At 41.6% G+C, this 26,933-nt stretch overlaps 1 protein-coding gene across 1 annotated transcript; it reads right to left on the bottom strand.

Annotated features, from left to right (window-relative positions):
* Positions 1-16,759: 16,759 nt before the first annotated feature.
* Positions 16,760-25,315, bottom strand: LOC139168361 (protein NDNF-like). Its single transcript, XM_070753936.1, has 3 exons — positions 25,131-25,315; positions 22,954-23,087; positions 16,760-18,386 (listed from the first exon to the last, which is right to left on the bottom strand). The coding sequence occupies exons 1-3, from the start codon at positions 25,313-25,315 to the stop codon at positions 17,044-17,046; spliced, it is 1,662 nt and encodes a 553-aa protein (XP_070610037.1). The 3' UTR covers positions 16,760-17,043.
* Between the last annotated feature and the right edge of the window lie 1,618 nt (positions 25,316-26,933).

Below are 26,933 nucleotides of genomic sequence, written 5' to 3'. Positions count from 1 at the left end.
ATGAAGGGCTCTTCTTGTGAAGTATCTTTGGACATTTTCAAGGGTGTTAATGTCTGAGATGCGATATGGGTTCCAAACAGATGAGCTGTATTTGAGGATGGGTCTGGCGAAAGTTTTGCAAGCTCTGGTAAGGAGTGTGATATTTCCAGAGCAGAAGCTACGTAGGATTAGATTAACAACTCTTGAGGCCTTCTTAGCGATGTTGTTGAAGTGGGCTTTGGCACTTAGATCTTTAGTTATTAGTATCCCGGGATCCTTGACCGATTGGGGATTATCTGTGATAATTTGTTTATTAAGTTTGTATTTGAAGTTCTGATTCTTTTTGCCAATGTGTAGGACAGAGCATTTGCTGGTTGAGATTTGGAGTTGCCATGTGTTGGACCTGTCAGAAACTGAGTCTAGGTCTTTTTGTAGAGTAGTTGTGTTATCAGTAGTGGTGAAGAGTTTTACATCGTCTGCAAAAAGAACACAGTTGCTTGTGATGAGGTCGCAAAGGTTGTTGATGTAGAGAATGAAGAGTGTAGGTCCCAGTACGATGATGAGTTCCCCATCTATCCCCTTGTCCAAGTCACTGATGAAGATGTTGAAGAGTACTGGGCCTAAAATTGAGCCTTGGGGTACTCCACTGCATACTTCCCTCCATGTAGGTGCAGTTCCATTGAGGACTACGTGTTGAATGAGGTCAGCCAGCCAGTTTTGAATCCTTATTTATTTATTGATTGATTGATTTTGTCCAATACACAACAAGGGTTTTAGTGGGTATACACATAGTGAAATACATGATGAAGGTTATAGAGGAGATACTCATAGTAAAATATATCTAAGAAAGAAGAGAAGATATAGGAATAGAACATATCAATGAAAGAATAGAAGAAGAGATATAGGAATAGAAGAAAGGTATCGGAGATATAGGAGAGCAATAGGACAGGGGACGGAAGGCACTCTAGTGCACTTGTACTCGCCCCTTACTGACCTCTTGGGAATCTGGATAGGTCACCCGTGGATAATCTAAGGGTAAAGTGTTGGGGGTTTGGGGATGACACTATGAAGTCAAGTAATGAGTTCCACGCTTCGACAACTCGGTTACTGAAGTCATATTTTTTACAGTTCAAGTTTAGAGCAGTTAATATTAAGTTTAAATCTGTTGTGTGCTCTTGTGTTGTTGTGGTTGAAGCTGAAGTAGTCGCCGACAGGCAGGACGTTGCAGCATATAATCTTGTGGGCAATACTTAGATCATGTTTAAGGCGTCTTCATTCTAAGCTTTCTAGGCCCAGGATTGAAAGTCTAGTCTCGTAGGGTATTCTATTTCGAGTGGAGGAGTGAAGGGCTCTTCTGGTGAAGTATCTTTGGACATTTTCAAGGGTGTTAATGTTGGCGTTTCTGCCTAACCCACATTTTCCTACTTTATCTACAACTTCCATCACAGCCAGGGCCTCATGGGTGGCAAGGATATGTCTAAATCACCCAAGTAAGAAAGGAATGTTGCATATTACCAGTAAGTTCATACAATTTTTGTATTACAGCAGCTGTATAAAATTGGAATATATATGTGACATGACATCCATCTCTATTGATTATTCCTTGGCCATATCAAAGTTCAAATGTATATTCAACACAGTAAATGTATCAAATACATTAGGCAGAAGGTTTTGGGCAGGGATCCCCAAACTTGGCAACTTTAAGACTTGTGGATATCAACTCCCAGAATTCTCCAGCCAGAATTCTGGGAGCTGAAGTCCACAAACCTTAAAGTTGCCAAGTTTGAAGACCTCTAGTTTAGGGAGACATGAAAACTGGACATCTGCTTGCCTTCCATTAGAAGTTGTGTTTATATAAGACTGTGGAGCTATTTGTTTCCATTATTGGCCTAGATAACATATTTTTGTGTGTATGCTCCAACTAACTTTGGCAAGACAAAATAGTCTCTGTTGTGGGCTTTGCTGCATCCCACATATGCATATATTTTCCCCCCTTTTCCAGAATTATTTTTAAATTTGTTATGAGCAAAGCAGTGGAGGGATTCAAACTTTTTTTTACTATCAGTGTTAGATAGGGCAAATGGAAGAGGCAGACAGAAGCGACTTCAAAGCCACAGCTTTTTATTTGGCAAGTATTTACAACCCAGAAAAAGGCTCTGTCTGACAGCCAGCCCTTGTATAGGGAGCTGCCAGAGAAGTCTAGCCCAGTGATAGCAACTATATTGGAGGGCACATGAGACTGTGCCATGCTTCAGCTCCATAGAAACATAGAAGACTGACGGCAGAAAAAGACCTCATGGTCCATCTAGTCTGCCCTTATACTATTTCCTGTATTTTATCTTACAATGGATATATGTTTATCCCAGGCATGTTTAAATTCAGTTACTGTGGATTTACCAACCACGTCTGCTGGAAGTTTGTTCCAAGGATCTACTACTCTTTCAGCAAAATAATATTTTCTCATGTTGCCTTTGATCTTTCCCCCAACTAACTTCAGATTGTGTCCTCTTGTTCTTGTGTTCACTTTCCTATTAAAAACACTTCCCTCCTGAACCCTATTTAACCCTTTAACATATTTAAATGTTTCGATCATGTCCCCCCTTTTCCTTCTGTCCTCCAGACTATACAGATTGAGTTCATTAAGTCTTTCCTGATACGTTTTATGCTTAAGACCTTCCACCATTCTTGTAGCCCGTCTTTGGACCTGTTCAATTTTGTCAATATCTTTTTGTAGGTGAGGTCTCCAGAACTGAACACAGTATTCCAAATGGGGTCTCACCAGCGCTCTATATAAGGGGATCACAATCTCCCTCTTCCTGCTTGTTATACCTCTAGCTATGCAGCCAAGCATCCTACTGGCTTTCCCTACTGCCCGACCACACTGTTCACCCATTTTGAGACTGTCAGAAATCACTACCCCTAAATCCTTCTCTTCTGAAGTTTTTGCTAACACAGAACTGGCAATGCAATACTCAGATTGAGGATTCCTTTTCCGCAAGTGCATTATTTTACATTTGGAAACATTAAGCTGCAGTTTCCATTGCTTTGACCATTTATCTAGTAGCTCCAGTGCGCATGTGCGTGCTGGTCAGCTCATTTTCAGCCTTGGGAAAGAGCAAGGATTCCCTGAAGCCCCAGAGCAAAAAAACCCTATCTCCCAATGGCTAAACCGGAAGTTTGGAAAAATGCACTTCCTGTTTGCCGTTGTGCTGTTTTTTGCACTCCGGAGGGTTCAGGGAAACTTCCTGAAGCCCCAGAGTTCAAAAAGCAGCACAATGTTCAAAGCGGAAGTGCGTCTTCCGGAACTTAACTGTTGTTCATAAAATTCTACATCACAATGGACTCTCTGTTAGAGACTACTTCACCTTTAACAACAACAACACAAGAGCACGCAATAGATACAAACTAAATGTAAATCGCTTCAGACTAGACTGCAGAAAATACAATTTCAACGCCTGGAATTCACTACCGGACTCTGTTGTTTCTTCTCCCAATCCCAAACTCTTCAACCTTACATTATCTACAATCGACCTCTCCCCTTTTCTAAGAGGTCTGTAAGGGGCGTGCATAAGTGCACCTTTGTGCCTACTGTTCCTGTCCTAATGTCTTTTTTTATCTTTTTCTATCTCTACTTTATACTTGTATTATGTTAAACATACTACAATACAATACTATATTTGTATGACAAATAAAATAAATAAATAAATAAAATAAATTTTAAAAAATAAAATAAAAAATAAAATAAAATAATAAAAAATAAAATAAAATAAAATAAATAATAATAAATAAATAAATAAAATAAATAAAATAAAAATAAAAATAAAAATAATAAAATAAAATAAAATAAAACAAAACAAATTAAAATAAATAAATAAATTAAATTAAAATAAAATAAAATAAATAATAAAATAAAATAAATAAAATAAATAAAATAAATAAAATAAATAAAATAAATAAAATAAATAAAATAAATAAAATAAATAAAATAAATAAAATAAATAAAATAAATAAAATAAATAAAATAAATAAAATAAATAAAATAAATAAAATAAATAAAATAAATAAAATAAATAAAATAAATAAAATAAATAAAATAAATAAAATGAATAAATAACTTCCCATTTGCCCCATTTGGACACTTTTTTCACCTACCTGGCTTCAGAAAGCCCTGTGTGCATGTGTGGGGGGCAGCGGGGGAAGATCCGCATGCGTGGGGTGGAGGAAAGGGGTATAGGTATGTGCCACACATGCTAGCACGCCCACGCACACCCGTTTTGGCACGCGAAGCAAAAAAGCTTCACCATCCCTGGTCTAGCCAATCAGCAGCTAGTATTTTCCCTCCAAAATGGAAGCGCTGACAGAAGCCTTTATGTTTCAGTCTGAGAATGTAACAACCGGTTTCTTTGGGCATGGCGTGGTATGGCTTGGTGGGTGTGGCAAGGGAAGGATACTGTGAAAATATCCATTCCTTCCCCACTCCAGGGCAGGCATGGGGGAGCTCTAGGGCCTGTGGATGGCAAAAAACTGACACAAAGAGCCTAGCGGCGGTTAAAAAATGAACTTCCAGTTGAGCCATTGGGGCATTTTTGGGCCTCCCCAGGCTTCAGGGGGCTTTCCTGAAGCCTGAGGTGGCCCAAAAATGGCCCAATGGGCCTACTGGATGTCTGGAGGCTTCTGTGAGGTCTGCGCACATGTGCCAGGGGGCAGAGGGCATTGCATATGGCAACTTGGTAACTCCAGATTGTGCAGAATGCAGCTGCGAGAGTAATCATGGGCTTCCCTAAATATGCCCATGTCACACCAACACTCCGCAGTTGCATTGGTTGCCCATCAGTTTCCGGTCACAATTCAAAGTGTTGGTTATGACCTATAAAGCCCTTCATGGCACCGGACCAGATTATCTCCGGGACCGCCTTCTGCCGCACGAATCCCAGCGACCGATTAGGTCCCACAGAGTTGGCCTTCTCCGGCTCCCGTCAACTAAACAATCTCGTTTGGTGGGACTCAGGGGAAGAGCCTTCTCTGTGATGGCCCCAGCCCTCTGGAACCAACTCCCTCCAGAGATCAGAATTGCCCCCACCCTCCTCGCCTTTTGTAAGCTCCTTAAAACCCACCTCTGCCATCAGCATGGGGGAACTGAGATGCTCTTTCCCCCTGGGCCTCTACAGTTTATGCATGGTATGTTTGTTTGTATGTATATTTGGTTTTACAAATAAGGGTTTTTAGTTGTTTTATTATTGGATTGCTACATATTGTTTTTATCACTGTTGTTAGCTGCCCCAAGTCCACGGAGAGGGGCGGCATACAAATCCAATAGATAGATAGATAGATAGATAGATAGATAGATAGATAGATAGATAGATAGATAGATAGATAGATAGTGTTGTGATTCAGTCTGAGGCTCCTCAGGGAACGGCTGGAACTCTGCCGGCTCCATTCTCAGAGGGGGAGGACGAGGAACAGGAGGAGGAGGAGGAACAGGCAGACGGGGAAGAGGAATGTCAGGACGAGGAGGAGGGGGAACAGCCTGAGACCCCCGGGGGGGAGCTCTCCCCAGCGAGTAGCCTGGAGTCATTAGATGAGAACGCACAAGCCATCATAGATATGAGGCAGAGAAGGGCAGCACAAAGAAGGGGACAATTAGCCAGGTACTTCCATCCCTAATAGGCAACAGCTGGGTTTGGGTGTGGTTCTCCTCAGAAAGGTTGAAAAGGCAGGCCCGCCCTTCCTGTATTGTGGAGAGTTATCTTTTGGGAGTCCTGTGACCTTGCTTCGATCCTTGGCGTCTCTGATTCTGGCTTGTGGCCTCGAAGGCTGAAAACTTGGGGGAGGCGTGGGTTTTATTATCTACAGTGGTGTGTGTGCCAGCAAGAAGCCTGTTGTATTGTCTGGCCGTCGTGACTCTTCTGTGAAGCTTCACAGCATTCCAGTTTGTAAGAACAGTTTTTGTTATCTGTGTTTGTTTTCAAAGATATAAAATGACTTTGCTTTTTACCAGCGTGTCTGGATACTCTTTTTAGTTGGTGTTGGCGTCTGGGGGAACCCAGACAGAACAGATAGATAGATAGATAGATAGATAGATAGATAGATAGATAGATAGATAGATAGATAGATAGATAGATAGATAATGGGTGTGGGCACGCGTGCAAACACACACTTTTGCCACTCAAGCAAAAAAAAAAAGTTTGCTGTCACTGGTCTAACATCACCGAATAAAAAGAATGTGGCAGGATTTTTTTTTTTTAAAAAAATATCTCTCTCCCCTCCACACATTACACACTCAGTTATTATTCTTTATTTATACTTGAAATTTGATATAATTCCTGTTAATTTACATGGTTCAACTGGAATCGTTCAAGAGTCATTGGGTGGGTAAACCGACCTTTGTTGATATTGGAAAGTGTTTGGGCCCAACGCAAGAACTTAAATTTCTCCTACTGTAGCCATGTATTTTAAAAGGTCTTATAACAGCAGTTTTCAGGTCACTTGTCGAGCAGGAATTCGAGAAGAAACATATGGTGTCTGATTAGGCTGTGATTTCCCCACCCCCCAATAAACGGGGACTGGAGGGGATTAATTTTACGTAACAAAATTTAGAAATGTACAACTCAAGTGAAGCAAAGCAGAAACCATATAGAGAAGCAATTTGTTTCCCGAAAATTGGAAAACCAAACACGAAGAAGCAGCTATATTTATACAGACCGTGCATTGAAAGAGAATTTCTTTATTTCATATTTTTTCAAAGAAAAACCACGTGTATCAGCAAAGAAAGATCAATAGAAAGTCTATCTAAAACTATAAAATCAAGTACAATTTAAGGAGCAATGATAACTATAGCAATTAAAATGTATTAAAAGAATTGAGTCAGCAAACACTGGAGCAAACACTAGTCCAAAATCACCTTAGATAGGCGTAAATCCCTGAGCAGGTGGTATAATCTTTCCTTCCTTCCTTCCTTCCTTCCTTCCTTCCTTCCTTCCTTCCTTCCTTCCTTCCTTCCTTCCTCCCTCCCTCCCTCCCTCCCTCCCTCCTTTCCTATCAAACTGTAAAAGAAGATCTCATTTTAATAAATAGAAACATAGAAGTCTGACGGCAGAAAAAGACCTCATGGTCCATCTAGTCTGCCCTTATACTATTTTCTGTATTTTATCTTCGGATGGATATATGTTTATCCCAGGCATGTTTAAATTCAGTTACTGTGGATTTATCTACCACGTCTGCTGGAAGTTTGTTCCAAGGATCTACTACTCTTTCAGTAAAATAATATTTTCTCATGTTGCTTTTGATCTTTCCCCCAACTAACTTCAGATTGTGCCCCCTTGTTCTTGTGTTCACTTTCCTATTAAAAACACTTCCCTCCTGGACCTTATTTAACCCTTTAACATATTTAAATGTTTCAATCATGTCCCCCCTTTTCCTTCTGTCCTCCAGACTATACAGATTGAGTTCATGAAGTCTTCCTGATACGGATATGGAATCCTGAGCTACAGTAGAAAAGCAGAAAACCAAGGAAAGGAACGGAATTCTTAACCTCCTTTGATATACACTCTTTTCTTTCTCCATGTCTTGGCCTTGGACTTTCACAGGATCCTTTATAGTTGTTCATTCTTGGAATTGAAGCCCACATATTTTAATACAAGACAGAGTGGCTGTGGGTCTTGCTTCCCAAGGACAATTCAATCTGTCCGTCCATTACCCTGGGGGGGGGGAACTATTGACCCCCTCAGAGAGGGTTCGCAACTTGGGCGTCCTCCTCAATCCACAGCTGACATTGGAACATCATCTTTCAGCTGTGGCGAGGAGGGCACTTGCCCAGGTTCGCCTGGTGCACCAGTTGCAGCCTTATTTGGACAGGGAGTCACTGCTCACAGTTGCTCATGCCCTCATCACCTCGAGGTTCGATTACTGCAATGCTCTCTACATGGGGCTACCTCTGAAAAGTGTTCGGAAACTTCAAATCGTGCAGAACGCGGCCGCGAGAGCCATTGTGGGGCTTCCTAGATTCGCCCACGTTTCTTCAACACTCCGTGGCTTGCATTGGCTGCCGACCAGTTTCCGGTCACAATTCAAAGTGTTGGTTATGACCTTTAAAGCCCTGCATGGCATTGGACGACAGTACCTCCGGAACCGCCTGCTACCGCACGAATCCCAGCGACCGATAAGGTCCCACAGAGTTGGCCTTCTCCGGGTCCCGTTGACCAAACAATGTCATTTGGCGGGCCCCAGGGGAAGAGCCTTCTCTGTGGCAGCCCTGGCCCTCTGGAATCAACTCCCCCTGGAGATTAGAACTGCCCCCAGTATACTCCTTGTCTTTCGTAAATTACTCAAGACCCATCTATACCGTCCGGCATGGGGGAGTTGAGACACCTTTCCCCCAGGCTTTTTTATATTTATGTTTGGGTATGTATATGTTGTTTGCTTTTTTAAATATGATAGGGTTTTATGTGCTTTTAAATATTAGATTTGTTTTCGCTGGAATATTGTTTTTATTATTGTTGTGAGCCGCCCCGAGTCTTCGGAGAGGGGCGGCGTACAAATCTAATAAATTGAATTGAATTGAATTGAATGTTGCTAAGGTTGAAGAACACTGCAACAGAGAATTAAAATGACCTTAGGAGGATGGGGATCTATCACAGTACTATGCCTTTAGCTCCTAAACCCCAAGAGGCTGATTTTTCTCAAAAAGCAGGAAAAGCATCCTTGTTGGACTGGGAAAAGAAGATGCATGTGACTTTAAAAGTGATAATGGAAAAGAAAATTGAAAGAAAACTAGAACTATTCTTACTGGGAATAACCCATGAAAGATTTGAACGAAGTCAAACTTACTTAATTCTGCACATAACTGCAGTGAGATTAATTTTTGCACAACAGTGGAAAAGTGAAAACATACCAACTGAAGATGAATTATTAGAATATGATCAGTTCAGAAATGGATAAATTAATAATGGAAATAAAAGATAAATAGGAGTTGGATTACTACCAAAGCTGGAATAAATTTTAGTCTTGGTTAGAAAGTCGGGAAAAACAAAAAAAATAATATAAAGACAACCAATTAAATAGTCAACTAACAAATAACAGGGAAAGAGAGAAAAGGGGGATTGGTTGAATATAGGAATAAAAGGGATATTGATGTAAGACCTATGTAAAATAAAATGTATATAGTATTAGAAATATTAAATGATGGTACCGTGTTTCCCCGAAAGTAAGACAGTGTCTTACTTTCTTTTTACCCCCAAAAACCCCAGTACGTCTTACTTTCGGGGTATGTCTTACATTGGATCAAAATTGAAAGGGTCGCGCTCCCGAAGGCATCTCCCCAGAGTCCAGAAGGGCAGCCGCGGGACAGGAGCCTCGTGAGCCCTTTTCCAAGTTCAACCTCAGGGCTCCAAGCGGCGTGCATGCGTGGAGCCGCAGACGCGTGTCGTGGAAGCGTGTGTCTGGAGGGGAGGAGCCGCTCTGCGCAGTTGGGCAGCCCCACCTGTCTGCCGGAAAGGAGGCGGGCGAAGGAGGGCGCAGCTCCGGCCGCTCGCCTCGGAGCCGGTCGGCCTCGCCGGCCGCTTGCAGCCGAGCCTTGGCAGGACTCGGTTGCTGGGACGAGCGCGGTGGCGCAGTGGCGAGGCGAAGGCGAGGGGCACGCTGGGAGCTTGGAAGCGACGTCATCAGGCTCCCCCCCGGCAATACCCCCGTGTTTCCCCGAAAGTAAGACATATGTCTTACTTTCGGGGTACGGCTTATATTATATATGGCTTATATACGTCTTACAATCGGGGGTGTCTTACTATCGGGGAAACACGGTAATATAGAAATATCACTATAAAAATAAGAAACAGGAATGCCACACATCATCCAATGTTTTTAGAATGTTTTGTTTGTGTTTGTTTATATTTTTAATAAAAATTTTAAAAATGTATTTAAAAAAAAGAGTTTTGCTCTAGTCTCACTCCATCTTTTGAAGTGTTCCTCCTCCTCCTCCTCCTATACAGGCTCCAGAAAAAAGAGCTACCATATTTTCTGGAATATAAGAGGCACCTTTTCCCCTCCTAAAAGGGGGTAAAAATCTGGGTGCGTCTTATACACCAAATGTACCCCCACCCAGGCTCTCAAACGGAGCTTTAAAAGGCTGAAAAAACAGCCTTTCAAATGGAGCTTTGCAAGGCTAATATACCTGTTCCAAGCTGTTTGCAAGTGGCCAAATGGATGCTGGTAGGCAGATTTTTTTTTTTTATTTACCTCCCCAAAAACTAAGGTGAGTCTTATACTGGCTGCCGATCAGTTTCCGGTCACAATTCGAAGTGTTGGTAATGACCTATAAAGCCCTACGTGGCATCGGACCAGAATACCTTCAGGAATGTCTTCTGCTGCACAAATCCCAGTGGCTGATTAGGTCCCAGAGTTGGCCTTCTCCCGGTCCCGTCGACTAAACAATGCTGTCTGGCGGGATTCAGGGGAAGAGTCTTCTCTGTGGTGGCCCCGGCCCTCTGGAATCAACTCCTAGAGATTAGAACTGCCCCCACCCTCCTCGCCTTTCGCAAGTTGTTGAAAACCCACCTATGTCGCCAGGCATGGGGAAATTGATATAACCCCTAGCTATTACGGTTTATGTATGACTTGATTTGGCTGTGTGACTATTTTAATGACAAGGGTTTTTAATTGTTTTTTGAAGTATTGGATTTGTACACTGTTCATTATTGTTGTGAGCCGCTCTGAGTCTCCGGAGAAGGGCGGCATACAAATCTAATTAATAATAATAATAATAATAATAATAATAATAATAATAATAATTATTATTATTATTATTATTATTATTATTATTATTATTATTATTATTATTATGTATCAGTTCCCTCCTTGCCTTTCATAAACTCCTTAAAACCCACCTCTGTCGTCAGGCATGGGGGAACTGATATAACTTCGCCAGGCCTATATTGTTTATGTATGGTATGTTGTGTGCATGTTTTTTTAAATTATGGGGTTTTGGTTTTAATTATTAGATTTGTATTCTACATTGTTTTTTCTTTTACTGTTGTGAGCCGCCCCGAGTCTACGGAGAGGGGCGGCATACAAATTTAATAAATAAATAAATAAATAAATAAATAACAATAATAATAATAATAATAATAGTAGTAGTAGTTGTTGTTGTTATTATTATTATTATTATTGTTGGTTATGACCTTTAAAGCCCTTCATGGCATCGGACCAGAATACCTCCGAGACCGCCTCCTGCCGCACGAATCCCAGCGACCGATTAGGTCCCACAGAGTGGGCCTTCTCCGGGTCCCGTCAACTAAACAATGTCGGTTGGCGGGCCCCAGGGGAAGAGCCTTCTCTGTGGCGGCACCGGCTCTCTGGAACCAACTCCCCCCGGAGATTAGAACTGCCCCTACTCTTCCTGCCTTCCGTAAACTCCTTAAAGCCCACCTTTGCCGTCAGGCATGGGGGAATTGAGACATCTCCCCCTGGGCATGTTTAATTTGTGCATGGTATGCTTGTGTGTGTGTCTGTTAGTATATGGGTTTTTTTTAAATCTTTAAATGTTTTAAACTTACTCGGATTATTTATGATTTGTTTTTCTCTGTTGTGAGCCGCCCCGAGTCCTCGGAGAGGGGCGGCATACAAATCTAAATAATTAATAAATAAATAATAAATAAATATTATTATTATTATTATTATTATTATTATTATTATTATTATTATTATTATTAATATTAATATTAATATTATTATACTCTGGTGTGTCTTATAGTCCGAAAAATATGATAAATGGTCCACCTTGGATTCTAGGAAAGGGAGCCTTGTAGTAGAACTTCAGTAGCTCCTACAAGCAGAATAGCATGTTAGGGCCATCAAGTAAACGATATGCTTGTGGGAATTAATCGATTCACAGCAAGTCAGTGGAGTGGTTAGGACACAACCAGGTGATTATTTAACCTCAATTTTTCAGATGGGGAAAGAAAGACCTAGTTTGGCTGTGACCATGAAAGTAGCTTCTAATAGAAAGGGGAATTGAGCTCATCTCTAACCCTCTGAAGACTCTGGATCATGTCAATCTCTCTAACATATTGGTAGTGGAAGAACTTCAAACGCTTCTTAATGCTCCTTTAAGGTTTTCTTTTGTATTTCCACTGTGAGAGTAAGTTGCGGTTCTGTTCCTAATTTCTGGAAAGGAAATCCACTGAATCTAGCTGGCATTGCATGTAGTAGTAGATACACCCACTCTTAACAAGCTTTGTTTGGGTTTCTTAACCCTAATAGCCTATTGCATGTTGTTATTCTTTCTTTCACTAATGTTGTGCTGCCCTCTAGTGACTGCATTTTGCCTTTTCTATTCTTTCTTTCTTTCTTTATTATTTATTTTGTCCAATACACAATGAGGGTTTTAGTGGGTATATATATATACACACATAGTAAAATATATGATGAAGTTTATAGAGGAGATGCTCATAGTAAAATATATGTAAGAAAGAATAGAAAAGAAGGTATAGGAATAGAACATATCAATGAAAGAATAGAAGAAGAGATATAGGAATAGAAGAAAGGTATAGGAGATATAGGAGAGCAATAGGACAGGGGACGGAAGGCACTCTAGTGCACTTGTGCTCGCCCCTTACTGACCTCTTGGGAATCTGGATAAGTCAACCGTAGATAATCTAAGGGTAAAGTGTTGGGGGTTTGGGGATGACACTATGGAGTCCTGTAATGAGTTCCACACTTCGACAACTCGGTTACTGAAGTCATATTTTTTACAGTCAAGTTTGGAGCGGTGAATATTAAGTTTAAATCTGTTGTGTGCTCTTGTGTTGTTGTGGTTGAAGCTGAAGTAGTCGCCGACAGGCAGGACGTTGCAGCATATGATCTTGTGGGCAATACTTAGATCTTGCGTCTTAGTTCTAGGCTTTCTAGGCCCAGGATTGAAAGAGTCCCATAGATTTTGTCTTCCAGGGACCTCAGCTGAAAATTATTGGCACAAATGACCGCAAAACAATTGAAGCTGTGCTGAGCTCTAAAGATGAAAAAACCCTTTTCTTCAAATGTGGCGCTACGTCTGGCATTATTTCTATATACTGCATATACACAATGGGAGAATTAGCTTGTATGAGAAGTCCACACGTTTCTGTGCTCTGTCTATGATTTATATAAGAAATTTATGATTTCTATGAGAGTTTGTCATTAGTGATGGGGGAACCTAACCCACACAATTCGGGTCCATACTGAATTTTGCGGTGTTCGGTATGCTGAATACGAACCTGACATTTTTTCAAACATTGGGCAAAGTTTGGGGTTGTGTTCGGCGTTCGGAGCTTTGACGTCACCGGCAGGTTGCTAAGGACGCCAAGGTGATCACTTCCTGGATTCTATTTTTGTCATCCAGGAAGTGATCACCTTGGCGTCCTTAGCAACCTGCCGGTGATGTCAAAGCTCCGCCCCCCCCCCCGGAATCTCTTCATGGGAGGGATTCCCCAGCTCCTTCAAAGGGAGGTCTTCACGTAAAAATAAACATTGCTATTTTTCTGAAAAAGGACACCGCAGCGGTGCTGCAAGCAAAGGGCGGTCCTTTCACGTAAAAATAAACATGTTTATTTTTATGTGAAGACCTCCCTTTGAAGGAGCTGGGGAATCCCTCCCATGAAGAGATTCCAGGGGCGGAGCTTTGACGTCACCGGCAGGTTGCTAAGGACAGCAAGGTGATCACTTCCTGGATTCCATGGAATCCAGGAAGTGATCACCTTGGCGTCCTTAGCAACCTGCCGGTGACGGCAAAGCTCCACCCCCGGAATCTCTTCATGGGAGGGATTCCCCATTTGGGTTCGAGTTCGGTTCGGGTTCGGCCAAATTTTGCGTAAAGTTTGTCTGAACTTGCCAAACCCGAACACCATTGGGTTCACCCATCACTATTTGTCATCTTTTGGAATCATAGAATGAAAAGCCACAAGAAGACATACAATTAAAAAGACAAAGAGAAATTAACACCATTGAATTCAATGGGTCTTTTTTCTCTGGGAAAACAGACGTAGGGTTGGGGGTAATGGTTTTACTGAAGATTATAGCACCGCTATTTTAATTATCAGGGATATTATACTCTTTATATAGGGACAATATTTACATCAAGTCAGGTAAGTATTTTTCGGTGTATAAGACACACCTTTTTCCTCCCTAAAAGAGGTTAACAATTAGGGTGCGTCTTATACTCCGAATGTAGCTCTCTCCTTCTTTTTTTTTTCAGCCCTAACTAGCTGCTAATGATCTTCCCAGCTCTTACCTTGCAGGTTCTTTCATTGTTTCTCTCTGTGAAGAATGTTTTCCAAGTCCTAAGTCTTTGCAGAGTTTTTTTCATTGCTCTAACTTGCTCAGACTAAGTTTCTTTCCAGCCCTAACCAGGTGCTAATGATATTCCCAGCTCTTATTGGCTTGCAAGCTCTTTCATTGCTACTCTCTGCCAATAATGTTTTCCAAACCCTGTCTTCGTAGGGTTTTCCCCCCCCATTGCTTTACTTGCTTCAGATGTTTCTTTCCAGCCCTAACCAAGGGCTAATGATGTTCCCAGCTATTACCCCCTTGCAAGCTCTTTCATTGTTACTCTCTGCAAAGAATGTTTTCCAAGCCCTAAGTCTTTGCAAGGTTTTTTTTCATTGCTCTAACTTGCTCAGACTAAGTTTCTTTCCAGCCCTAACCAGGTGCTACCTTTGAAAAGTGTTCGGAAACTTCAGATCATGCAGAATGCAGCTGCGAGAGCAGTCATGGGCTTACCTAGGTATGCCCATGTTTCACCATCACTCCGCAGTCTGCATTGGCTGCCGATCAGTTTCCGGTCACAATTCAAAGTGTTGGTTATGACCTTTAAAGCCCTGCATGGCATTCGACCAGAATATCTCCGAGACCGCCTCCTGCCGCACGAATCCCAGCGACCGATTAGGTCCCACAGAGTGGGCCTTCTCCGGGTCCCGTCAACTAAACAATGTCGGTTGGCGGGCCCCAGGGGAAGAGCCTTCTCTGTGGCGGCACCGGCCCTCTGGAACCAACTCCCCCCGGAGATTAGAACTGCCCCTACTCTTCCTGCCTTCCGTAAACTCCTTAAAACCCACCTTTGCCGTCAGGCATGGGGGAACTGAAACATCTCCCCCTGGGCATGTTAATTTATATATGGTATGCTTGTGTGTATGTCTGTTAGTATATGGGGTCTTTCTTAAATGTTTAAATATTTTAAATTGTCAGATTATTTATGATTTGTTTCCACGTGTTGTGAGCCGCCCCGAGTCTTCGGAGAGGGGCGGCATACAAATCTAAGTAATAAATAAATAAATAAATAAATAAATAAATAAATAAATAAATAAATAAATAAATTCCCAGCTCTTATTGGCTTGCAAACTCTTTCATTGCTACTCTCTGCCAATAATGTTTTCCAAACCCTGTCTTCGTAGGGTTTTTTTTCATTGCTTTACTTGCTTCAGATGTTTTTTTTCAGCCCTAACCAAGTGCTAATGATGTTCCCAGCTATTACCCCCTTGCAAGCTCTTTCATTGTTACTCTCTGCAAAGAATGTTTTCCAAGCCCTAAGTCTTTGCAGGGTTTTTTCCATTGCTCTACTTGCTCAGACTGTTTCTTTCCAGGTGCTAATGATGTTCCCAGCTCTTACTGGCTTGCAAGCTCTGTCATTGTTACTCTCTAAGAATGAAAAAAATTAAGCCCTTAACCAGGGGATGGAATAATGTACTGAGGCTGTCCAGACTAAGGATGCTAGCCATATGAATACTGCACCTGGTAATCAGATTATTTTCCCTATTTTCCTCCCTGCTGGGCCAGATCATCCAAGGGCATGGGGTGAGGTATCATCAGTACGCAGATGATACCCGGTTGTACATCTCCACCCCATGTCCAGCCAACAAAGCAGTGGAAGTGATGTGCCAGTGCCTGGAGGCTGTTAGGGTCAACAGACTCAAACTCAACCCTGATAAGACGGAGTGGCTGTGGGTTTTGCCTCCCAGGGACAATTCCATCTGTCCATCCATCACCCTGGGGGGGGGATCGTTGACCCCCTCAGAGGGCCTTTTCTGTTGTTGCCCCGGCTCTCTGGAACCAACTCCCCTCCCCCCCCCCGATGTTCGCACTGCTCCCACTCTACTGGTTTTGTGAAAAGCTGTTAAGACCCGACTTTGTATAAATACCGTTTATACGTGGAATGTTTGTGTGTGTGTTTGCTTTTAATAATGGGGTTTTTAGAGTTTTTTAAATTATTAGATTTGTTTTTTTACATTGTTCTTGTTATTGTTGTGAGCCGCCCCGAGTCTACGGAGAGGGGCGGCATACAAATCTAATAAATAATAATAATAAATAATTTGTCAACAGGCCTGGGGGCCGTGAACTCTAACATCAGAGGTGCCAGAATTATGTTTGGCTGGTATGTTTGTTTGTTAGATTGGTTTTTTGGGTTTTTATAATGGTTTGCTAGGGTTATAATGCGGTTTTAATCTACTGTTGATGTTTGACTTCTTTTTATTATTGTACTATTGTATATTTTTTTTATTGTTGTAAGCCGCCCTAAGTCCTATGGGATTGGGTGGCATAGAAGTAAAATAAATTTAATTAAATACTGTAACTTTTCGATTATGCCAAGATTTCTCTTTTTGATGGTTCTTTCAGCTTTTTGCAAGGGCCAAATGAGAAGCATTTGCTTATAAACAGCGTTTTAAAAAAGGGAATTTTGCTAACAGGTCATTGCACCAAGCCTCAAACTCCAGATAAGAATATCTGGCATTAAACTGCAAGACAAAGCGAAAGGATTTGACCTTATGCAATAGGCATCCGTTGTGTTTTTGAATTTGTAGGTTTGGGTTTGAAAAAGAACGATTCCATCTCAGTGGGCAGGTGTTTTGTTATAAGGAGAAACCTCTGGGTCCAAGGACAAAGTTTGTAGGGGCAAATCTAGTTTTCCAAATGAAGATGTCCATCGCCGACCTTGCAACTTCAACACAATGTTGTGTCCCAGTTTATTCTGAAGCCAGCAACCCGCAATGTTACAATTTCTTGCTGTTTCTCTGGTTTTACCTCTCCACGGATGTTCGAAGGTGCTCAGCATCTCTTCCTTGTCTTCACAACCTTGCTGTAATAGCGGATGGGAACCCCCGAGGACCCAATGAGATACACATCAAAAAGGTAGGCCGTCCCTGCTTCCAGGCCCCGGATGGTTTCAGTAGTCACAGCTCGCTGCACATTGAGATCGTGGAAGAATTTGCAGCACACTTTTTCACTCTTCTGCCTCAACTCCGGCCCAGAGCACCTATCGACCTTCCTGGTGGCTACCCACGTCTGGTCCTCCTCAATCTCCTTCTTGTAGATGCAATACTTGCTCAGTTCCTGAGTACCAAGCCAGGCGATGGTGACCGAATGGCAGCTCCTCAACTTGTTAAAGGATTTGATTTTTAAACTCTCCGGGAGCGCTGGGAAGAAAGGCCTATGGAACAGAGAGGACACCTGAACCTTCACGGATGCGGCTGACATCTCAGCGGACCAGAGGTGGACCAGGTAGGTATCTCCCAACCTTCCTTTCAGGATGAAATGCCTCAAGCCAGCAAATCTCTCTGACATCAAGACTTCCCCGCCCTTGGATATTTCCACGTGGAGTTGCCCGCTGCAAGACTGGAAGGCAAACTGGACCTGCTTTTGCCTTGCCTGGTACAGCAAATTATAAAAGGGCTGCTTCCTCCCATCCAGTCTCAACTGGATCACCTTCCCATCCTTCAGTTTGCTCATGTTGGGCTCGGGATTTTCAAGAGTGCGGGCAAAGGCTCCGGTATAAGTGGCGCTGGTGTTGGTGAGGGAATTGACGACAAAAACATCAAAGTAGTACTGAATGCCAGGAGTCAGGTGGGATACAGTGTAGGTGTTTGCAAGTCCAACACAAATTTGTTTCACCTGTGCGTTGCCCCCTTTGTAACTCATGCTGCCATCGCTCTGGGATAGGGCTTTCAGTTCCTGTCTATCGGTGGAAGGGAAGATCACCAAAGAAGGAGATCGTTTCACCACGGGAGGTTGTATTGCTGTTTCTGCCGCACAGAAAGTCTTGAAATTGTAGTTTTCGTTCACCAGGAGACAATAATGAATGTTTCCTTGGGGTGGCAGGGCGCTCGGACTCTGCTTCCAAGCCAGAGTAACTGTGGTGGGTCCAATTCCAATGACGTCAAGGCGGGGATCCATCGGCAGCTCTGGATAAAAGTGATCCGATTTGGGGTCTGTGGTCAAATAGGCCTTAATCCGGGTGTCTTTCTCAATGGAGAGGAATTCAAGCATGTAGACTGTGGAATGATAAGACGCTCCCGTGTAGGTTTCCACCGAATTGCCTCGATAACTAAAGAGAGTCCGCACCGACTTGCGGCCCTTCTGGAATTGGAGGACTTCCTGGGCATTCAAATGATCTGTCAATCAAACAGAAGACAGGCAAAGTTTCTAAAGTTAATGGAGATGAGGAAAGCTTACGTTGATCAATGAATACAGTGTAGATACCTTGAGGAAGTCTACACTTCCTGTTTTGGTTTTGGGAATCTGGAAATAGATTCAGGTCATAGTTACCGTATTTTTTGGAATATAAGTGTTCTGCCGGGCTCTCTGGTAGGAGCCTCCCGAAAATTCAAGGGTACAAATTTCAGACAAACACACGCTTGAAAATTCAAAACAATGTTCTTTATCACAAAATTCAAAATAAACTAAGTACTCTTTTTGTATTGCACAGAGCACTCGTCCCAAAACAACCGAGTAGTCTGTACAATTTCCCTTAAGCAGTCATTAAGTACTTAGTTAGCAGCTGTGAAGAAACTTCACACCCCTTCTTCTTCCAACGAAGTGAGACACACACACACACGTTGCTCTGCTTTGGTTTCAAAGGCCTGAAAAATCAACAAAGTCCAGAAAACAGCAACACACGATTCCTGAAGAACTGCGATCAGATATTCTTTCACAACGGCCAAACCCACACGCTGCTATTTATAGCAACAGCCCTAATTACTGGAGCACCACCCAACCACAGGTGGCCTCATTTTCTCTTGTAATAATCCTTCAGTTGTTGTCTCCTATGCATCACTCTACACATGCGTGGATGTGTCATTAATTCTTGTTCAGAATCCAAGGATGATACAGATGATTGATCTCCTCCTGGGCTGTCTGCCAAACTCCCCTCTTCTCTGTCACTCATGCTTCCTTGGTCAGAGGAAGCTTCATTGGCAGATTCCATCGGGAGCAAAACAGGCCTGCGGCATGTGGATGTCTCGCCCACATCCACCTGCACATTCCTGGCGGCAGGAGCTGGGCCAGAGCTAACCACAACAATAAGACACGCTTTTTTCCTCCCTAAAAGAGGCTGAAAATTTGGGTGTGTCTTATCCTCTGAACGTAGCTTTTTTCAAAGCATTTTTTTCATCCCTAACCAGGTGCTAATGATCTTTCCAGTTCTTACCAGCTTGCAAGCTGTTTCATTGTTACTCTCTCCGAATAAGGTTTCATTTTAAAGCCCAAACCATGAGATAAAATAATGTGCTGAAGCTGACTAGACTAAGGATGCTAGCCAGATGAATATCTGGTAGGCAGATTCCCGCCCGCCATTTTCCTCCCCAAAAACCAAGGTGCATCTTAACTGCTGTTCTGTTCGGGTCGTATGTGACCCGAAGTCAAGTTTGAGTCCCTGTAAAATTTTTTCCCTGCATATCTGAAACTTGAAATTTCATGACTGTTCATCATTTCAGGGGTTCTCTCTATGAGAATTTTTTGGGGGGGTGGGGGGCTTAGTTTTTGCTGGGCAAAAAAAGTTACAAATCTTCTGTTCCCGGGTCACCCTGACCCGGACTGAAAACTCTTCATTTTCAGTGCTTATGTTTGGTCTTTTTGAAAGCTTTTTTCACTTGGAAAGTAGTCTGAACATTTCTGCACACAATGGAATGAAAATTGAACTGAAAAAATTAATCCTTATTGGTTTATTTTGCACATAAATGTGCCTCCCCCCGTTTTTGTGAAATGTTTTTCAAGTTATGGATAGTTTTGCTTGCAAAATGCATTCTATTTTACTGAAGTTTGTGTGGGATTGGTAGCTTGAACATTTCTGAATATAAGAAAAATATAAAGGAACTGAAAAAAATGATTCTTACTGGTTTTTTAACATCAGAAATAAGCCCCCCCCCCCTTGGCTGCTTGCAACCATTTTCACTTTTTATTTTTTTATGCTCCAAATCCGAAATATTCTTTAAAATATTAGACATTCATTTACTCAATTTAACAATGCTGATCATCCAAAAAATATTTGTGGGGGTGGGGAAAAAAAAAATTTCTGGGCAAAAAAAAAGTCACGTTTAGTCTGTTTGGGTCATATAGACCCGGACCAAAATGATTTTTTTTAGGTACTTGAATTTGGTCTTTTAGAAAACTTTTTCAACTGGAAAACTAGTTTGAACATTTATGAACATAATGATATGAAAATTGAACTGTAAAAATTGAGACTTATATTTCTATTTTGATCAAAAAGCCCCTCCCCCCATCCTTTCTGAATTTCATGTCAATTTATATTTTTTAAGGCTACAAATCCCTAAGGAATTTCCCCCCAAAAGGTTTGATATACTGAATTGAACAATCCTGAACATAAGAAAAATATAAATGAACTGAAAAAAATGTTTCTTATTGGTTTATTTTTGCCACAAAAGGGCCACCACCACCCCTCGGCCTTGCTGTGTGCCATTATTTGGCTAGAAATATTTGGAATATCCTTTTGAAAATCAAACACATTGTAGCCAGAGAACTAATTTTATGAAAGAAATCCATTTTACTAAAAAAAATATGTAAGTTTGAAATTAACAGCATATTTTTAATATAAATTGAAATAACTTTATGTGCAAAATAAACCAATATGCATCAATTTTTCCAGTTCAATTTTCATATCATTATGTTCAGAAATGTTCAAGCTACAAATCCCACACCAACTTTAGTAAAATAGAATGCATTTTGATAACAAAACTATCCATAAAGTGAAGACTATATCACAGAAACAGGGGGGGCATGCATTATATCAGAAAAATAAACCAATAAGATTTACTTTTTCATTTCAATTTTCATATCATTGTGTGCAGAAATGTTCAAGCTACCAATCCCATTCCAACTTCAGTAAAATAGAATGCATTTTGCAAGCAAAACTATCCATAAATTGAAAAACATTTCACAAAAACGGGGGGGGCACATTTATGTGCAAAATAAACCAATAAGGATTAATTTTTTCAGTTCAATTTTCATTCCATTGTGTGCAGAAATGTTCAAACTTGTTTCCAGGTGAAAAAAGCTTTCAAAAAGACCAAATATAAGTACCTAAAATGATCAATTTGCAGTCCAGGTCAAATAGACCCGGGAACATAAGATTAGGGATTTTTTCTAAACAGAACAGCAGGGTTAAACTCTGAAAATATGGTAAGATAGGCTTGAAGTCTATGTAATTTTCCAGATGGCACAATGGAAGGAGTTTCTATTGCTGCCTTCTGCCATTCTTGTTAAACTTTCCAGTCTAGTTTACCTCTTGGAGTCTCCCCTCCAAGTATTAACCAGGTCTGATCCAGTCGCAGAAAGGAATTTTGCTGGTGCTTAGACTTCAATATTAAAGTTTTAATAATGAATAAAAATATTTCGGTTAATAGTTGGTACAAATCAGGTTCCAAATGAATCTAAAACAATCTTCCTTTCATACACCGGTTAGGTCCCACAGAGTTGGCCTTCTCCGGGTCCCGTCGACTAAGCAATGTCGTTTGGCGGGACCCAAGAGAAAAGCCTTCTCTGTGGCGGCCCCGACCCTCTGGAACCAGCTCCTCTCAGATATCAGAGTTGCTCCCACCCTCCTTGCCTTTTGCAAGCTCCTTAAAACCCACGTATGTCATCAGGCATGGGGGAATTGAAATGTTGCCTTCCCCCTACGCTTATAGAATTTATACATGGTATTTTTGTATGTATGAGTGGTTCTTTAAATTGGGGGTTTTTTAGATTAGAAACATAGAAACATAGAAGACTGACGGCAGAAAAAGACCTCATGGTCCATCTAGTCTGCCCTTATACTATTTCCTGTATTTCATCTTACAATGGATATATGTTTATCCCAGGCATGTTTAAATTCAGTTACTGTGGATTTATCAACCCCGTCTGCTGGAAGTTTGTTCCAAGGATCTACCACTCTTTCAGTGAAATAATATTTTCTCATGTTGCTTTTGATCTTTCCCCCAAATAACTTCAGATTGTGTCCCCTTGTTCTTGTGCTCACTTTCCTATTAAAAACACTTCCCTCCTGAACCTTATTTAACCCTTTAACATATTTAAATGTTTCGATCATGTCCCCCCTTTTCCTTCTGTCCTCCAGACTATACAGATTGAGTTCATTAAGTCTTTCCTGATACGTTTTATGCTTAAGACCTTCCACCATTCTTGTAGCCCGTCTTTGGACCCGTTCAATTTTGTCAATATCTTTTTGTAGGTGAGGTCTCCAGAACTGAACACAGTATTATTCCAAATGGGGTCTCACCAGCGCTCTATATAAGGGGATCACAATCTCCCTCTTCCTGCTTGTTATACCTCTAGCTATGCAGCCAAGCATCCTACTTGCTTTTCCTACTGCCTGACCACACTGCTCACCCATTTTGAGACTGTCAGAAATCACTACCTCTTTTTGTTTTTAATATTAGATTTGTTTACATTGTCTTTTTATATGGTTGTTAGCCGCCCCGAGTCTTCGGAGAGGGGCAGCATACAAATCTAATAAATAATAATAATAATAATAATAATAATAATAATAATAATAATATTATTATTATTATTAATAATAATAATAATAATAATAATAATAATAATAATAATAGATCTCTCTGTTAAGAGAAAGAGGAATGGAATGGAAGAAGGAAAAGAGAGAAGGAGAGAGAGAGAGAGAGAGAGAGAGAGAGAGAGAAAGAGATATTCAACTTCCATCTTGCTTACCAGAAATTGTTTTCCCAAAATGGTTTGCCGATGTCTTTGGGACTCGTATGCTCCACTCAATGGGGATGTCACATGGCGTTACTCTCACTGTGAAGAATGCAGAGGCTTTGCTTTCTTTTAGAACAAAATAGCATCTGCAAATGAATGGATTTGTGTTCATTTTACATCACAGAAGGGTGGAGAGACCAGACAAACTTAATACAATACGGTCAGACTTTGACGGAATTATTTAGCTAAAAGAATTCCCGTGAATATTTAAATTTGGAAACATCATGTTTATACCAGGGTGGGTTCCGGATTCTTCAATTGCTGGTTTGCTCGGGGATGCTCCATCTGTGCATTGCTTGCTATATGTGCATGTGTAGTACTAAAAAACAAGATGGCGCCGCCTATGGCGCAGCCAAGAGAACCGCCTCGGGGGCGTGGCAGGCCTGGGCCGCTGCTGGGTTCCAACGACCCCGGCCGCCAAGTGACTAACAGTTCTATAGAACTAATTTGAACAGGTAAGAACCCACCTCTCATTTATCCACAAGTTTAATCAATCTCAAAAGCAGGGGTCCCCAAACTTTTTACACCGGGGGCCAGTTCACTGTCCCTCGGACTGTTGGAGGGCCGGACTATAAAAAAACCCCTACGAACAAATCCCTATGCACACTACACATACCTTATTTAAAGTAAAAAACTAAATGGAAACAAATACAATATTTAAACTAAAGAAGTAATAAGTAATTAAGTAATTAATAAATAAGTAATAAAGTAATTTATACTTCTTTAGTAACAAGTAAATTTAAACTTAGATCAACAAACTCCATTTCTCCTTCCTTCCTTCCCTCCATTCCTTCCTCTCCACTTCTCTCTTCCCTCTTCTTTTTCTCTCATTCGTTTCATTTTCCTCTCCCTCATTCTTTCCCTCCATCATTTTCTCATTTTCTCTCTCTCTCTCTTTCCATCTCTCCCCCTTCCTTTCTCTCTCCCTCTCTATCTCTCCCTCTTTCTCTGTCTTTTTTTCTCTGTGTCATTCTCTCTTTCTCTTTCTTTCTCTCTCTCCCTTCTCTCTTTCTCTCACTCACTCTCCCTCTTTGTATCTCTCACACTTTCTCTCTCTATTTCTCCCTTTCTCTCTCTCCCTTTCTCTCTCTCCCTTTCTATCTCCCCTCTTCATTTCTCTCTCCCTCTCTATTTCTCCCTCTTTCTCTCTCTTATTATATCGATCAGTAAAATCTCGTGTGCTGGCGTGGGCCGGTTAAAAGACCTCAGCGGGCCGCACCCGGCCCGCGGGTCGTAGTTTGGGGACCGCTGCTCAAAAGAATCAAAGTACCTTCCTACAAATGTGGAAAGGCCAAAGCACTATGGGAAGTTGGTTTTTGAAAACTTTCTCGAAAGTCCATGTTAAAACAACACTTCATTGCTGAAGTTGTTCCTCTCAACAGGGAACTTGAGGGATGTCGTGCGCCGAATCCTTGGACAGGATACTTTAATCTCAAACCCATAAACAAAAGTCATTCTGTAGAAGAAGGGGACTGTGTAATCTATTTTATTTTATTTTATTTATTGATTTTGTCCATTACACAATGAGGGTTTTAGTGGGTATACACATAGTAAAATACATGATGAAGGTTATAGAGGATATACTCATTGTAAAATATATCTAAGAGAGAATAGAAGATATAGGAATAGAACATATCAATGAAAGAATAGAAGAAGAGATATAGGAATAGAAGAAAGGTATAGGAGATATAGGAGAGCAATAGGACAGGGGACGGAAGGCACTCTAGTGCACTTGTACTCGCTCCTTACTGACCTCTTAGGAATCTGGAGAGGTCAACCATGGATAATCTAAGGGTAAAGTGTTGGGGGTTTGGGGATGACACTATGGAGTCCGGTAATGAGTTCCACACTTCGACAACTCGGTTACTGAAGTCGTATTTTTTACAGTCAAGTTTAAATCTGTTGTGTGCTCTAGTGTTATTGTGGTGGAAACTGAAGTAGACGCCGACCGGCAGGACGTTGCAGCATATGATCTTGTGGGCAATACTTAGATCTTGTTTAAGGCGTCTTAGTTCTAAGCTTTCTAGACCCAGGATTGAAAGTCTAGTCTCATAGGGTATTCTGTTTCGAGTGGAGGAGTGAAGGTCTCTTCTCTACCCAAAATGGAAAGGAAAGGATGGGCCCCTCACCTTTGAGGCATCTCTTTGGGGAGAGAGATGGTCATTTCTTTCCCCTCTGCAAGAGTCAACACATGATAGAAATGGAACATCTCATTCTTCAGGTTTTGCTGTAAACCAACAGCCATGATTAAAGGGTGGATGAAGCACAGGGCCAGAAGAAACCAGCAAGGCACACACCTCTGTGATCCAGACATATTCTGTGTTGCAGACCTGGGAGATAATAAGACACTGAATGGGCTTTCTTTACTTATCAGTTCAAGCACTACAGAAGATAAATAGATCGGTTAGTTCAGAGGTCCTCAAACTTGGCAACTTTAAGACTTGTGGACTTCAAATTCCAGAATCCCCCGTGCTGGCTGGATATGCAGAATGCATATCCAGCTGCGAGAGCAGTCGTGGGCTTACCCAGGTATGCCCATGTTTCACCATCACTCCGCAGTCTGCATTGGCTGCCGATCAGTTTCCGGTCACAATTCAAAGTGTTGGTTATGACCTTTAAAGCCCTTCATGGCATCAGACCAGAATATCTCCGAGACCGCCTCCTGCCGCACGAATCCCAGCGACCGATTAGGTCCCACAGAGTGGGCCTCCTCCGGGTCCCATCAACTAAACAATGTCGGTTGGCGGGCCCCAGGGGTAGAGCCTTCTCTGTGGCGGCATCGGCTCTCTGGAACCAACTCCCCCCGGAGATCAGAACTGCCCCTACTCTTCCTGCCTTCCATAAACTTCTCAAAACCCACCTTTGCCATCAGGCATGGGGAAACTAAACAACTCCCCCTGGGCCCGCTGAATTTATACATGGTATGCTTGTGTGTGTGTATGTTAGTATAGGGTTTGGGGTTTTTTTTGGTTTTTTTAAAACTTTTAATATTTTAATTAATTGGATTATGTATTGGATTGTTTTTTCACTTGTTGTGAGCCGCCCCGAGTCTTCGGAGAGGGGCGGCATACAAATACAAATAATAAATAAATAAATAAATAAATTCTGGGAGTTGAAGTCCACAAATCTTAAAGTGGACAAGTTAGACATTTTACCCGTGTAAATTGGCCACTTGGGTCCTGCCAAAATTTGTTATAACTTGGAAATCCATCTAGAATAGTATTGCAGCTAAGTGAGGTCACCAGTTTTGGGAATAAAATCCATGAAGGGATGGAGCAACCCAGGTTTATTGTGTACCCAGGTTCAGAATATTCCCATGACAAAGTCTGAACATCATGTTACTATCATGTGACTTTCCTTGTGCTGTTCCAGTAAGCGAAGGGTTTTCTAAAGGTTAGTGAACTGTGAACAAGGAAGTTACCTAGAGGAGGAAGAGATTGTACCTTATATGTATAACATTAATTTATTGGTGAATATAGTGATTAAGGTGCATCTTCCTCAATAGATGTGGTTACTTTTCTTTGATCCAGTGATTTCAAACCACAAATGCAGTGATGGAAAGACTAAAGAGGGGGTGGGTGAAAAAAAAATCTATGAGAATCAGATGTGCATCATTTGTGACCAACTGTTTGGAAACTAGCCACAGGTGCTAGTTTCTCACCTTTCACCTTTTTCTCTTGTTTCTGCAGAGGATTCTCCAGGAAACAAAATTACTGATTCTACAATCATGTTAGTTCCCTCCAGTGGCAGAGCGATTCCTTTGATGTGCTGACACATTGGTCACCTATACTTTAAGGCAGAGGTCTTCAAACTTGTCAACTTGAAGGCGTGTGGACTTGAAGATGTGTGGACATGTGCACCAACACTCCGCAGTCTGCATTGGTTGCCGATCAATTTCCGGTCACAATGCAAAGCGTTGGTTATGACCTATA

The sequence above is a fragment of the Erythrolamprus reginae genome, chromosome 5 (genome assembly GCF_031021105.1).
Source record: "Erythrolamprus reginae isolate rEryReg1 chromosome 5, rEryReg1.hap1, whole genome shotgun sequence".
NCBI classification, from domain to species: Eukaryota; Metazoa; Chordata; class Lepidosauria; order Squamata; family Dipsadidae; genus Erythrolamprus; species Erythrolamprus reginae.
Note: the sequence above shows the minus strand (reverse complement) of the source record. Positions and strands in the feature narration are given on the sequence as shown.